At 38.9% G+C, this 14921-nt stretch overlaps 2 protein-coding genes across 2 annotated transcripts; both read left to right on the forward strand.

The window, feature by feature from the left end:
* Positions 1–387: 387 nt before the first annotated feature.
* On the forward strand, positions 388–6074 carry LOC145205176 (haloacid dehalogenase-like hydrolase domain-containing 5). Its single transcript, XM_080077837.1, has 8 exons — positions 388–529; positions 1591–1919; positions 2191–2346; positions 2544–2687; positions 3164–3349; positions 3614–3712; positions 3793–3912; positions 5092–6074. Exons 1-8 carry the CDS (start codon positions 482–484, stop codon positions 5357–5359), a joined length of 1350 nt encoding a protein of 449 aa, XP_079933963.1. The 5' UTR covers positions 388–481; the 3' UTR covers positions 5360–6074.
* A 5016-nt stretch (positions 6075–11090) lies between these two features.
* Positions 11091–14249, forward strand: LOC145204997 (putative defense protein 3). Its single transcript, XM_080077620.1, has 4 exons — positions 11091–11334; positions 11940–12174; positions 12564–12647; positions 13348–14249. Exons 1-4 carry the CDS (start codon positions 11148–11150, stop codon positions 13667–13669), a joined length of 828 nt encoding a protein of 275 aa, XP_079933746.1. The 5' UTR covers positions 11091–11147; the 3' UTR covers positions 13670–14249.
* The last annotated feature ends 672 nt before the right edge of the window (positions 14250–14921 follow it).

Genomic DNA, 14921 nt, shown 5'->3' on the forward strand with positions numbered 1-14921 from the left:
CACCCAATTCTTATTGCTTATGTAGTCAATATTTCTCTGCAATTTGTGTGTGTAGACATGCAAAGCGTGTGTAGAGCAGAACCAGTGAGATCAACAGCGTGAGGTTAACCGGCAAAACGGCGACGCGTTTCGCTTTAACACAACAACATCAGTTGAGCCTCAAAACAACATGCACGTCTACGTGATTTGTTGCAACTGCCTCTAGGATTTATTAGAGACGAGCGGGTTGAACCATTTTCAGTTTTTGTCAGTTTGGTCAAAGTCAATTACATTTAGGTACAAGTTGCGCTTAATGTATACAAGGCGTGGAAGCTCTATATGGCACTTCTGTATTTGCTTGCATTGTATAGAAGTTTTTTATTGGTGTGTTTCTTTTATGTTTACTTATACGAATACTAACTGTTATTTTCTCTTTAAAGCATTACTTAAAAAAGCCGATTTGTTTTGATACGAACCAGGTTGCTGAGAAACAAGAGAAGCCATGGAGTACGATCTAAACAACAACAATAATAACAACAACAAAAGCAAGGTAAGACGGTAGCTTGAAGCTTTATGGCTAAAAAGACTTCCAAAGTCACGCTAAACCAAGAACCACATGTTCACTGAAACGGGTAAAGAAAAGAGCTTTGTAGATTTGATTGTTGCAAACGATGTAACTCTTTCAAAGTATTTGTTCCCAATGGCCAAGATAAAGAGGAGTTAAATAACAAAGCAGAAAATGATTCTTGGTTGGTTTGGGTACACAATCGTGAAGGGCTTCACAAAGTTGGCACAAAACTCGTTGAAAAGAATGAAAAAGCGTTTCGTCCAGCAGGTTGTATATGGAACAAATTTGTCGTTTAAATGGTGTGGATTCTGAACAAAATACTAGTTTTTTTTTTTCAAGAACTTAATATCGCTGACGTTGCGCCCACCAGAACGGTATAGTTTCTTCAGAGCAATGAAGTGAAATATGAACTCGTTCAAGCCAAGTTTGGCAACAGTTTTGCGTTCGCAGCCGCATTGCCGCGCGTTCCAGATATAGAGCATCGCGTGTTTCGCTTTGCCAATAAAAGTGGGTTCGTCAAACGCGGCTTCTGCGCTGTCAGCAGATTTGCCACAAACCGCATGTTGGCTCAGCGCTCTCGTCGCTTCTTGTTTACCAACTCGATGGCGCCTCGTGGTGGTGACACCGATCCCCAGTCCATTACCCGATGTGTTTGCAGATTTTATTTCAAATGTGGCCCCTATAAGTCTGTGTAAGAATATGCATACAAAGCGCCGAACACACTTGTATTCAAACTGGTACTATTTCAATACATCTTGAGTCCCCAGGGTGTGCTACATGTAGTCCCTTGTCGTGTAACCAATTGACCTAGTTAACCAACTAGCTTGGACTTTTGCTTCTTGTCAAGAACTAAGGCCGCATTTCGGTTCTAAACCGCCATCGTTGTCAAAACAACTTTTTTAACTGCAATACTTTTGTATGATAAAATGATATATTTTCTCTTTGCATAAAAGCGTGTATAACCTATACCTTTTCAATATATTTCAATAACTTACACGTTGGAGGCCTCTTTTGTAGTCAATCTTGTACTATTTGCGTTTTAGGCTCAGAAGCCGAACTTTGGCATCATGTTCGACATCGATGGTGTGCTTCTGCGCGGGAAAACCCCTATTCCGACAGCTGCAGCCGCAATGAAGTCGCTCATGAGCGCCAATGAGCGGAACTATGAAGTTCCCTGTGTTTTTTGCACCAACGGGTTTGGCCTTCGGGAGGTCAAAGCCGCAACGCTGTCGGAAAAGTTGGGGGTACATGTGAACCCAGATCAGATTGTGATGTCACAAACCCCGCTCGAAATGTTCCACGATTTTCACGACAAGTGGTGTCTGGTTTCGGGTCCAGAACATGACGGCGGAAGCCAAAAAGTGGCGGAAAGGTAAGATATATCGTCCTATAGTTGTGAGTTAACATTCGTTCACAAACATAATCAGAACAACGCTAAAGTCAAAATTGCACTAAGTCAAGTTAAAAGGAAAAAAAATTGGCTGAAAAAAATGCTTTGGCTGAAAAAAATGCTTTTTTATGACATTTAACCACTTTTAAACAAGCCAGTGGATTTTGGTTAAATCTAGTCTTTTTAGCCAAAGTAATTCATCTTTTTTATTTTCAAAACACAACACAACTGAAACCAAAATTATGTTTAACAGCCTTGGATTCCGTAAGATTATCACCATTGAGCGATTGAGAGAAGCTTACCCATATTTGGATTGGGTGGATCGCACCAGGTGGCCAAAACATCCGGCAGAAAATGAAGAAGCCTTTCCCGCTATAGAGGCAATCGTCATGCTCGGAGAACCAATCAGGTGCGTCCACGTAGTGACACGTGACCTTGGACTTTATTGTGTCATGAATATGGGTTCATGGTCAAAGGTTCGAAACCCATAATAAGACTAATTTTTTGTCACGAACACAAAATATTACAATTCATTAACTACGAGATATTTTGTTGAGTTATCCTTTGAAGAAATCTATTAAAGGAAAACCACAATAATTTTAACAGGTGGGAGACCAACCTACAGTTGATTATTGACGTTCTTGTCACCAACGGAAAACCGAACCAAGCACCAAAGTTTGATGGGAAACAGTTGCCGGTGTTGGCGGTCAATATGGATCTGCAGTGGATGGCAAAAGCCAGCATGCCAAGGTGAGAACAAAAACTTTCAGATATGCGGGATTTTAAAGCTCTTCGTTGGGTAGAATAAGTTATTGTTTCCTTATGTGTATTATCAATGGTTTTTATAATTCTAAAACGTCAACGTTTTTGGCCGAGATTAAAGAGCGTTACGATGCAAACAATGGTTAAAAATTAAACCGAAAAACCCTTTCGGAAATGCAGGATTTTCACACTATTTATAGGCTATAAGTCTAAAATATATTGCTGTTTCGTTTCGTGTTTTACTTACCAGTGGGTTTCACAACTTAAAGCGCCAACGTTTTACCACGATCAAAGTGTGTTTGATGCAAACAAAGATGAAAATTCAAAGCACTATACATTCAAAAGCATCCGACAGACACAAACACCCACTTTTGAGGCGACTCAGTTTTTGAAGTAGCTTACTGAAAATCAAGTGTCCCAATCTCTGGGTTCAACCGAGTTCACACGTGATACGTTTCGCTCAGGTTCGGGCACGGCGCCTTCCTTGTATGTCTGGAAAACCTTTACAAGAAGATCACAGGCCGGGAGTTAATCTACACGGCTCTAGTGGGAAAACCGAGTGAAATCACTTACGAATACTCGCAGAAGTTGATCGAAGAAATTGCAACGTCAGCAAATATTCCTCAACTTGACACAGTTTATGCAATCGGGTAAGTGACCAACCCTACTTGGCAATTGCCTGTTTGAAGAAATAAGTCCCAAAAAGTTTTCACATTTCTCTCAACTGTAATTGCGTGAAAATTTTAAGAATGAAAAAATGTTTTGCTCGAATAAACAAAAGTTTGTGTGTTCCCAATCGTTTGTACGCTACAATCGTGTTGCAACAAACAATAACTCTTTGAAGAGTTGTCAAAATTGCTTTTTGTGTTTGATTTTTTTTGGATAGTTTTTGACCTTCTTTCATTAATTTCCAGGGACAACCCGTTGACGGATATTTACGGAGCAAACATGTTCAATCGATATCTCGCTAAAAAGAAAGTGGAGATTGAAAAGAAAAAGCTCGAGCTGCAAATGTAAGTTAAAAAAGATCTGGATATTTGACCTTGACAACTAGTCATATGACCTTAATTAAACACGTGACTTTGATTGACAGGTCACCAAGGAACGCCCGACGAACGGGTCGTGACGTGGAGAAAACTGACGGAACTCGAAAAGTAGTCGATTCCCATTTCGCTCTACATGGTGACATCACAAACGTACGCGGAATCAAAAGGTGTGTGACGTAACAATAAAGGATCTTTTTATGTACGAAATATAAACGCTAAGTTAAAACCCATAGCGTTGCCCCAAATAACCATTTTGAAATTCTTGCACATATAATTTTGAGTGTAAAAAATAAAGCACGTTTTTCCATGTTTTGTACACGCCCGGTAACTTTAAATTTGCACATAAATAATTAAAATAAGCCATTTTCCCATATTAAAAAAATCACCCCTGATTCTACACCAAAACAGCGCTGCACGTAATATATTTTTGTTTATCAAACTCAAGTAGATGTGAATATGGGTCAAGGTTGTTTACGAGTTATAAATACCTTCATCAGCAATATTATTTATGGCACATACTTACAAAACCTTTCATCGCAATGGTTGTTGCTACACAAAGTCTGTTTGCATAGTTGGGTGCAAAACGCGGGGCATAAGTGCAGTAGAACGCGGTCATGTCAATAACAACTCTTGCAAAACCGTGTTCTCAATAGTAGCTACGTGCAATAAAGCAGATTGCGAAATCGTGTTGACCGAATACTGTTGAAAGGTTTCGGTTCGAATTAAACGTCTTACTTCAATTCACCAAAACATATTCTATCATAAAATTTGATTGGGACTTTATTTCTTTGCGTCCAAAGACGTTTTTAATACGTATTTTTGGTTTATACGCGTTTGTATGACTTTAAGTTTTCACACATGGCAAAAAGTAGTTGTAGCCTATGTACTTAAAACCCAAGTTAATTAACTAATATGCTTCCAAAACGCAATATATTTTTCATTGCAGAGCGCATTAGATTGGATTGACATCAAAAATGTGGGTCGCGTTTTTATGGGTCACGTTTACACTCTGACAATTCGGCAATTTTGTCACATGACATGTTCCAAAGCCGCATGTTCGACATACATTTGCGGTATTCCTATTTTTATGCACAGTTATGTGGATATTGGTGGTGGTGTACTTGTGTAACGACATGCCCCCTTTGAAGTGTACAACATAAAAAACCCACTGCACGCAGCAAATACATGTTTATCATCAAACGAACTGGGACGCTTTCGTTGTAAAGGGCAAAACCAATGCTTCCACTATTTTATACACATTTGCTTCAGACAACTTTCAAATATGTAGGGCCAAATCAAAACAGTTTAAAAGACTTAGACTTAACCGTTGTTATTTCTCACTTTAGGTGTAAATCAATGCTCGTATGTACTGGAGTCTACACTCCAACGCTTCCAACACCCATGAAGCCAATCGATAACGAAGAAGAATTTGAACCGAGCATCTCACCCGTACCAGTACAAATGAGCGACGACAACGGCGTTGTGATTGACCACGGGCATAGGGACCTCCCTTACACCGAAGAAATGACCAAGGCTGACCACATCGTCTATGACGTGAAAGCGGCAATTGATAAAATTTTTGAGCTTGAATCTTGGTGCCCAAGCGATGATTAGACTTTGACTTAACCCCGGGTAACGCCATCCACTCCCGGGGTTATTCTATGGCACTCGAGCATACGTATCTGTCATAGACAAACTCTAACGTACGTTTTATGCAGCCTGTGTCCAGAACTTAGACGAACCATTGTCGTTCCTGGTGTTTTTTTGCCTTCAGGGTGCAGACCTGTATTGTAATTCGTTTTCTCTTCCAGCTGTTGGTTTCGGGGCGCATCAACACCATAAATACCGCTTTGCTAATAGACATGCTTCTGGTGTACATTTGGCGAAGACTTGCGTTTGTATGAATTGCCACAAGAAAATTACACTTTTTTTAATCGGTAATTGAATGTAAATTAAAATGTCAAATCAGCATGTTTTGATCTTCAATTAAGGTAATTCAACGTCAAATGATAAAACTACTTCATTCTCAAGCCCAGTGTTTTTGCAATTTTTGCTTCAAGCATGCGTAGTTTTACCCAAATAATTTGGTTTCGCATTTCTGAGGTAATTAGGCTTTTGTGTCAAGACACGGGAACGTATAAGTGTTCCAAGTGGCATTTTTTAGACTCGCTTTTCTGTTTGTGTTTGCCGTTCACGCACAAATATACGTTCTGTTGATTTTGTTGTTGCTTTTTGCTACTTTTCTTTTGTGCAACGTTTTTTTGATTCTTGTTTTTTTTTCGCCTAATTTTTATGCGACTTTAAACCGTGAGTAAACTGTTGCTCTCTATGCGCTTGCCTGTTGTTTGTGTGAACAAAACCGACATGGCTACGATATATGCTTGTGCAGGCACAACTTACAGGGTAATATAAATTTATAAGTGTTGCATGAAGAAGTTGTGACAAAAACAAAGAAAATGAGAGGGAAAAAAAGAGAAAAAGGAAGGAACTACTAAGTCTGTTTTAAATTAAATCTCATACCTTCCAAAAGTTTGCATTTAACACTGCTTCAAACCGGCACTGCATAAACCAGGGGTGGGCAACCTTTGTTACTGTAGGGCCATTATAAATGTCAAAATTGGATCGCGGGCCGCACATGTGCATAACACAAAGTGATTTTGCTTTGTTTCTTACCAAATATGCTTAACTACAAGTATAATTCGTATTTGATCCTAGCCACATTTTGCCAGATCGCAGGAAACTAGCATCAAGCGCATTAATCAGCTCAAAAATATGTAATAATTGGACTCGTTTGCCAGTACTTTTGAAATCCAAGCGTCTCTGCGGGCCGCACAACCTTGAATGAAGGGACGCATGCGGCCCCTGGCATAAACAATGGTTGCCATAATTTAATGCTATACCGACGTTTATAGGGTGAACCCTGTCGAGTTTGCGCATGCGCATTGGGATAAGCACGCGACAAGTTGTCGAAAATTTGCTGATTAAGATGTTCGTCACTCCAGGTCGGTAAAGTTTTAACAGTCCTCGTTAGCGGCGAAGTTAAACAAACACGAACTCTGTCGGTTGGTTTTGCCGGTTTAAGAGGTTCAAACCTCACAGAGCAACCTTTTACTTGCATGTGCATTTCGTGTGCATGATGTAATAAAGATGTTGCTGCAAGTTGTCAAACAACATTGCATTCGCAACACAAAGTAGCGAACGTTAGAATACCGATAACATTGGAACAAAACCAATATCGACGCAAAAGGAAATGATTACTAAAACCATGTCGCTTTTTAATGTCATACGGACTAGTTTATTAAATATAAAAACACTTGTATGTTTCTAATAGTTGAGAGCGACATAATATTTCTATAGTTGAGAGCGACGTTTTTACCGACAACAAAATTCAATCAATATTTTTGGTTTAATGTTTTAACAAGGCACATATTGTAAACTTTTTTTAATTTTGTGAAGCTGCAAATACAACTTCATCTCACAAAACAACTATTGTGCAATGCACCGCTAAAACAGGTCAACCAATTTGAACTTTGGTGGCTTGACAGGGGCGTTGTTCTTCAGTTACCTCCTTGTGCCGGCTCACCAGGCTTTTTTAACCAATCGCCGTGCAGTAAATGCCGGTCGCGAGGTTACCCGGGGTCGAATTGTACCACTGCAGGTGCAAGGCTTTGTTTGAACATTCTGGTTGCACAAATATTTGATGCCGGGGTTCGAAAGGTTATAGAGGGTTGCAACAAAAAACTTAAACGGTATTGCTACATTTCAAAGTTTTCATCGATCTTATAAAGGCTTGAAAGTGGATTTAAAAACATTGTTTACAAATGAAGGCGACAAGGTAAATGTATGCCGAAATGGGACTGAATTACGGTCCAAATTTAATACACAAACACAATTCTATAGTTTTACTTTTTTCATACAAGTGTGTAGTGTAGAAAATTATGCTTCCTTTCCAAACATGCATCAACAATTCGGGCTGTTAACCAAAGTTGTAAGTCGTTGGGGCTTAAACTTAAGTTAACAAATTCACAATGTGAAGCTTTCTAGATTTCTAGACAAAAATATACAAGCACATAGGGTGACAAAATACCTAGGATGCAAATCTCCGCTTATAAGATAATGTAGGACAGCAAAACGTCAGTCATGAACCAAAATTAGTTTAATCGGTATGTAACTAAAGCTACAAATAGTTTTTTGCATTTAGTCCGAAAATACACTGGGCTGTATTAAGTCACCTGCCAAATTTGGTTATTTCGGCACATCAACTTTCGTGAGTTAGAACTTAAATATTTTTGTGGTTACAACCTCAAATTGTCTGTTTCGGTAAACAAACAAGGCCACAAATAAATTATACGTTTAGTGTTTGAGACTAAAGTGTATGGCCCGATTATATTGGTTTCAAGCAATTGTTTACCACGGCTTCGCTTTGCGTTTTTAAAATCAAACCAACGTTGTATTCTAGTCAGTAGCTCTTGAACCTGACGTGAATAAATTAATAAAATAGAAAGTTATACTTTTGAATTAAAATTAATGATGAAAAGGGTAATAAAAGCAAAAGCATCGAGCCAATAAATAATAAGCTGCAGACAGAGCACACTGTTTTGACCTGCAAGTTCTCATCGGTGCGGCTGGTGACGAGAGATCGGTCGTATTGGCTAGTGTAGCCATCCAAAGGCACTCCAGTTTGCTGGGAGTAACAGGGTAAAAACCCATGCCTCACCTAGTCTGAGCGATGCCACAACCAGGCATACATCACAGAGGAAACTGCCTCACAATGGCCAAGCCAAGGGTTTTAGCCTGTTATTCTCAACAAACTGGAGTGCCGTTGGATGGCTAACTCGCCAATACGGCCTTTCTCTTGTCACAAAGCTGCACTCATGAGAACTTATAGGTCGAAAAAGTGTGCAGTGTCTGCAGCTTAAGGTAATAATAGATTAGCATTTAACGTTGTTGGTTGTCAAATAAAGAGTTTGCACTCGTGCTACATTATTTCAAAAATGTTTCAAACAGTTGAAATAGCTCTAAACTGAATTGTGTTTACGCCACCCCGGCACACCCCCTCTCTCTACGACCCCTCATAGGTCCACAAATCCCAGTTTGGGAACCACTGCTCTGAGTCATAAAATATAATCTTGGTGTTTTTGAGTTATACCAGACAAGTGCAAACAACGGCAAAACTGTGTCGTAATTAAATGACTACCGACTAGTGATTGGGTCCACGTTCCAAAATTTTACAGGTCGTTGTTACTTATTACAAGTATGGCTAGATACCCTCGCCCTATAGGAATTTGCGTTTATAAAAAAAGGTTACTGCATACGTAATAACACAGTAATATAACAGTTTCCTAATTTAGAAACAGTATGTTTATAACGCTACCCAGCCGATCACTAAGGTGTATGACTAACACCACTCATCACTTTCAGCTATTTTAATATTCATTAGAAACAGATTAATCAACGCTTCCTACTTCCTACTAAGTAAGACTGACTTCGTGTTAGTTATCACCGATCAAAATTTCTCGGTTAATGTATTGGGCCTATAATACTGTGTTACTGGTTTGTATTGCAATGGTGGCTATAGTTAGGCATCTAATATGGCGCACAATGTTTTTTCAAAACCTATTTCAACAGTTTTTCAAATAAAGTTTTGCAATACACAGCCATTCGTCAAGCAGAAGCTGCAATCTTGCATATATACTATATTGTAGAAAAGTTAACAAACTATATGTATCCAAAAAAACACTATACACGGACTTGAAAAGAAATTTAATCATAAACATTCCTGCCAAAGTACTGGTGTATATATTGAATAAATCTCTGTTGTCATCATCAGTGCAGGCTGTGACGACAACAGAGATTGTTGAAACGTCTGCACGATGTATTCTTTATACACAAGTTCTTTGGCAGTATTGTTTATGATTATATGTATCCAGTTATAGAAACTACTGTGATTAACAAATTAGTGGCTTACAAGTTGGGCCGCGATCCAGGAGTTAAAAGAACACTACGACAATTCTTGTTTTGAAAACGTGGGGCGTGAAAATAGCATGCAGTAACAATATGATTAGAGTTGTAGACGGTTGTGTGCATTGAAATGTCACTTTCACGAAAGGAAGTTCGGTTGTGAAACATGGGACACGCAGGTGCTAACGGTTTGGTTGTGTCGCAATCATGTAGCAGGGAAAACATTTTTGCACACGGGTGCAACTGTTTTGGCTGTGTTGCAGTCATGTAGCAAGCAGAATTCAAACCACGGCACACAGATAGTCAAGAACGTTATGTGAAAGAAGTACAAAACAGCATTACGATTTGCTTTAGTGAAATTCATATCTTGTGGCAAGAGCTTTTCGACCAACATATTTGTGTCGGCGTTCAGGCAGAAGTTAACATGTGACAAACAATTTCAGGTCAGCTTTTGTTGTTGGAACAAAAAAATCAGTAGGCTTATATATTCAGCCGAGAAACTAATAAAGAGATAAATAAATGCCAAGGTACTTAGGTTATGGCCCAACAAAGTTTTTGACTCATTGCGGTTGGGTTAAATGCTGCAAGTGTTGTAAAAGACGCCAGGTTTTTTTTTGCATTCACAATTAGGGTCGTAATCAATGAAATTGTCTTTCATTGGTCAGTATATGACGACGCAGTGACGGATTTGCCTGTAAAGTCCACTAACAAGAATTTGCATTTTCCAAGCTACTCATCGGACCTACCGAACGTTTACAAAAAATAAATGCAAACCCTGAATGGCGCAAGTCTAGGGAAGTGACGTGTTTCCACACTTTAACGGGCCTGAAGTGAATTTGCAAAGAACAATTCAAACCTTCCGTTCTTATCCCTCAATAAAGTCGTGCCGAACGTGGCCAAGTGTTTACACACAACGTACGGTGTAAGGTTTTACTTGTTAATTAGAACAGTTACCAAGTTACTTTAAGACCAGTGCAGGTTTTGTCATAGGGTATTGGTGGTGCTGTTTTACACTTGTATTAAATACTTTGAGAATGAAAAAAAATATGCAATTTAGGTCGAAAAGTTTTGTATGTTCCACGAAAACCTTTCTGTAAGAGGATCAATATAGGTTAATGGACAAAAACAGTAGAGTTAGTAGCCTACAACGGAGTAAAAAAACATAGGATGAAATGGGCTTTGTCTGCCCTCGAAAGTTGCGTTATTTAACTGCGATTTAGTACGACTGTGTTTCTTTGTTTTCTTTTACATGTAAAACCTGCTTAAAAAAAGTTAGTTGGGACAACGTATCAAACAGTAAAGCATGTATGTCGGCCCATCTTTAATCAAACTCTGATCAAGAAACACACCAATCACCATAAATGTTGTTTTTTACAGTTACATCGATAAATTAAAAAGAAGTTGTATTCGGTTCTTTAAATCTTTAAACTTAGACGGAAGCATGCACATTAAGTTCCTATTTGTTCTGTTTCAACTTGCCGGGGTTCTTAGCCGACCAGATGGCGCCCCTTCAGCAGCTTGTGGCAACATGATGCCCCAGCACGGCACTACGGCTCAAAATAATGCCAACAGCCCTTACTCCGTGGCTGCAGACAAGGGGGCGGTTACGTCGGATGAAACAGTTACAGGTTGGTCTGCATTATTTGTGTTGTTGGCGAAAGTGTATATATGTTGAATCTACATTGATTTTTAATAACAGTTAAGTTTTTGAATTATCTTTTCATCTCCCGATTTGGGAAAACTAGGTATAAACACGCGTCCATGCTGCAATATATTATACAAGAACATCAGCAAAATCTCAAGAGCCTTCTTTTAAACCTATTTTCAAATAACCACTAGTACGTTTGACCTAACAAATCGTTTTGTTACGACCCCACCCACTTTTCCTAACACGGGTGGTTAGTTCTTTTATGGTCCTCCTCGACTGGTCCCACCAACGTCCCACCCCCAGTCGCGTATACTCGCACTGCACCACTCTCTTTCTTGTGAGCCCCAGTCACATTACGCTCTATAATACGGTGTAGCTGCAGCGCGTTCAGCCATCATCCACCAACTGTGCCCTCCACTGTTTTGCGCTACATAACGTTTTAACGTTGCGCAGCTATTTCCAGCTTGGTGATTGCTCAGTGCTATTGTGTCGCTATGTTGTCCTTCACCAAACGAACTTAACTCAACCCTTTAACTTTACTTGGAATATGAATCCAATCACATTATCGGTCTGTTCTATTTTTAGTTACAGTGTCCGGAAATACAGGAACAACACAGTTCAAAGGAATTCTGTTGCAAGCTCGTATAGGGGCTGAGACAACACCGTCCGGCACTTGGACCCTTTTTGACAGCGCTAACTACCATACCACGTGCTATAACAGCCAGGCGTTGACACACTCTAACGGAAACAACAAAAATCTTCCGGTCCGATTCAAATGGATCCCTCCACCTGTGACAGCCAACACTACTTACGTTGTGTAGTAAGTGGCGAAAATTGCTTTGGGGAGGTTAACTATTTTGGTATATCAAGCAAACTAAGTATTTTGGTATATCAAAATGTTACCATGCAAAATGCCTTTTTGCAATTGGTTCTCAAACTTACTGTGCAATGCACAACAGTAAATAGTCAATCACAGCACAATACATTCAATACGTCATCTTACATAAACAAACAAATACAAAGTTATATTCTAATCAAGCTGTAAGCGGAAATAGTTCAAATAAAAAATAACTGGCTTTGGAGTTTAAATGTGAAAAACGAATGGAATAAACCTAAAAAAGTTTAACTTTGTAACACGTAACAAGTCAATCAAAGTTTTGAAAAATGCTGTATTGTCGTGAGTTTAATTTTTTTCAATTATGTACGCAGCATGACCATTGTTCAAGTGAAAACGACATACTACGTGAAGCTTTTCTCAGGCAACATTGCGGTGAGCCCTGTACCAGCTACCAGGTACGTGACAACAGGAATTATTGAAAGTGACAAATTGTGTTTGCACGTTGCAGTTAGTAGATTGAATAAACGACATTACCCTTTCCATAAACGACATTAATTGTTCAAATCAGCGGTTGCCAAACTGGGGTCCAAGGTCCTTTAGGGGTCCGTGATGCAATTTTGGGAGGACCGCGAAGCGGTTAAAGTAATTCTATAATCTTATTTAGCGTCAGTTTGTGCCACTGAATAAGTTTAAATCAAGAGAATTGAGAAATCTCCATTAAGACTGTCTCCATTGCTAAACAATAGGCTTTATTGAATGACAACTATCAAAAATGCCATTGTTCGCGCACAATCGTACTGCTTTTTGTCTTGTCTGTAATGTCACAAGCTCATTATTATGCGCAATTTTGCATAACTAGCGAAAATACTTCAATCAACTTTCGTTTTTCTGAAATACACATTCCAGCTATATTCAAAGACTCCTGTCGTAGGTTCGACTCCCACCGCAGCCTTAGATTTTTCTAGCCTGTGCCTTGCCATATGGGAATGCTTGGGGACCGGCTGATTCGGTATTACGCCTTTAATAGGCCTGGCGTACTATGATTTATTTAAATACGTTTTAATTTAATGAGCCTGATTAACACGATAAAATAAAAAGTTTCAATGCAAAATATTTTTTATAAAGCCTATATTTTGACAAAAAACTTTTATCCAGTACAACACTTCCGACTGCTGTAACTACCCCTCCTGCGATGCCCATGACAACTAACAATGCTGGTATGACAACTACCAACGCTGCCATGGCAACCGCATCAACGGGCATGACGACCACAATGGCAGGCATGACAACCACTAACCCCACCATGACAACTACTAAGGCCACCATGTCAACGATGAAAGAATCCATGACAACCACTACACAGAAAATGCAGACCACCAGTGCGGCACCTAGTGTCGGAATATCTGCACTTGTTTGTATGATTTCTATAATGTTCGGAGTGTTTTTTGTGTTGAGAGGAGGTCATTTTGGTTACTAACTATTCCCGACCAAATGACTTATGATTTTGAATAATGATTTAAATTAGATTTTGTATGTAAAAGGGAAATGCAAAAGTATGTTTTTTAATGCTAAGACAATCAGTTTCACGAGTTATAACGGATTTTACTTGTGTCCCTTTTCTGTATCAAACAAATAATTTTTGTAAGCAAATTGGTCAGTATAGGTTTAGTTTTCACAAAAAGTAATATAACGTCACATTAGGGCCACTGTACTTCATGTTTGCCACTGAATTTCTAACGAATCTCTTGTTGCTTAGATGGGAATCAAACCCATAACCTTCTACTGTCAGATGCAAAACTGTGTACTGATGTGCAATATGTATAGTAACCAAGAAGTATTTTAAACTTATTTGTATACGTTTACTGCCGTTTTATAAGTTCCTGTTTAAATTACGTGTATTTCTGTTTTAAATAAAGCGCGATGAATGGCACAAAATCAAATTAAGAATTTCCAGACTACGTTGTTCGTAATCTTGGGACAATACTACTTCCTATCAGTTTAGTTTTCTGGCGATTTTTTTATTTCATCTTAAAACTTCAATGTTCAGTTTACCGATTTCCTGCTAATAAATTGTGCCGCCAAAAAACTTGGCGTCTTTCGTAAAATAGAAAGTAAGTTTTTTTTGCATTAGGCACACAATTAAACATAAATAAAGCAATTAGATTTAGAGTTAATAACATTGGTTTGAAACACACTTAAGGTTTGCTGCTTTTTGTTTGGTGTACTGCACTGTTTCTCAACCTTTTTAATCTGCGATCTCCTTAACACAACGCGACCCCCACCAGAGTGTGTTCACATTTATTAACAAACGTCGTACAGAAAACATTTGAATTATTGCTATGTCTCATAGCACGATAAACCTTTTTTAAACTATTTCATGCTTTTATGTCAAAAAGCTAAAAACCACAAAATCATACAGAAGTCACAGGAAAAGTTTTGATGATGCGGATAAAGTCATCCCGAGTCGGGTTGCCTCTTCGCGAAAAAAGTGCTTGGCGACCTCAGGCAAGACAAAACAACAGAAAGGCTTAAGTTAGACAATAAAAGCAAAGCCTGAATGGCGCAAGTCTAAGGAAATGACTTGCTCCACGATTTAACACGCCCCAAGTGAATTCGCAAAAAAAACAATTCAAACATTCTGTTATCAACCCTCCATAAAGTCGTGCCAAACGTGGCCAAATGTTTACACATCACATACGGTATAAGCTTTTAGCCTACTTGTAAATTAA

The sequence above is a fragment of the Phallusia mammillata genome, chromosome 8, assembly GCF_965637545.1.
Source record: "Phallusia mammillata chromosome 8, kaPhaMamm4.hap1.1, whole genome shotgun sequence".
NCBI lineage: Eukaryota > Metazoa > Chordata > Ascidiacea > Phlebobranchia > Ascidiidae > Phallusia > Phallusia mammillata.

What these genes read in the sequence shown, in the direction of transcription:
- LOC145205176 (XM_080077837.1), top strand. Translation starts at nt 482, where the DNA reads ATGGAGTACGATCTAAACAACAACAATAATAACAACAACAAAAGCAAG. An exon ending in GACACAGTTTATGCAATCGG is followed by an intron (nt 3,350 to 3,613) that starts GTAAGTGACCAA and finishes ATTAATTTCCAG; the next exon opens with GGACAACCCGTTGACGGATA. An exon ending in AAAAAGCTCGAGCTGCAAAT is followed by an intron (nt 3,713 to 3,792) that starts GTAAGTTAAAAA and finishes TTTGATTGACAG; the next exon opens with GTCACCAAGGAACGCCCGAC.
- LOC145204997 (XM_080077620.1), top strand. Translation starts at nt 11,148, where the DNA reads ATGCACATTAAGTTCCTATTTGTTCTGTTTCAACTTGCCGGGGTTCTT. An exon ending in GTCGGATGAAACAGTTACAG is followed by an intron (nt 11,335 to 11,939) that starts GTTGGTCTGCAT and finishes TTCTATTTTTAG; the next exon opens with TTACAGTGTCCGGAAATACA. An exon ending in AACACTACTTACGTTGTGTA is followed by an intron (nt 12,175 to 12,563) that starts GTAAGTGGCGAA and finishes TTATGTACGCAG; the next exon opens with CATGACCATTGTTCAAGTGA.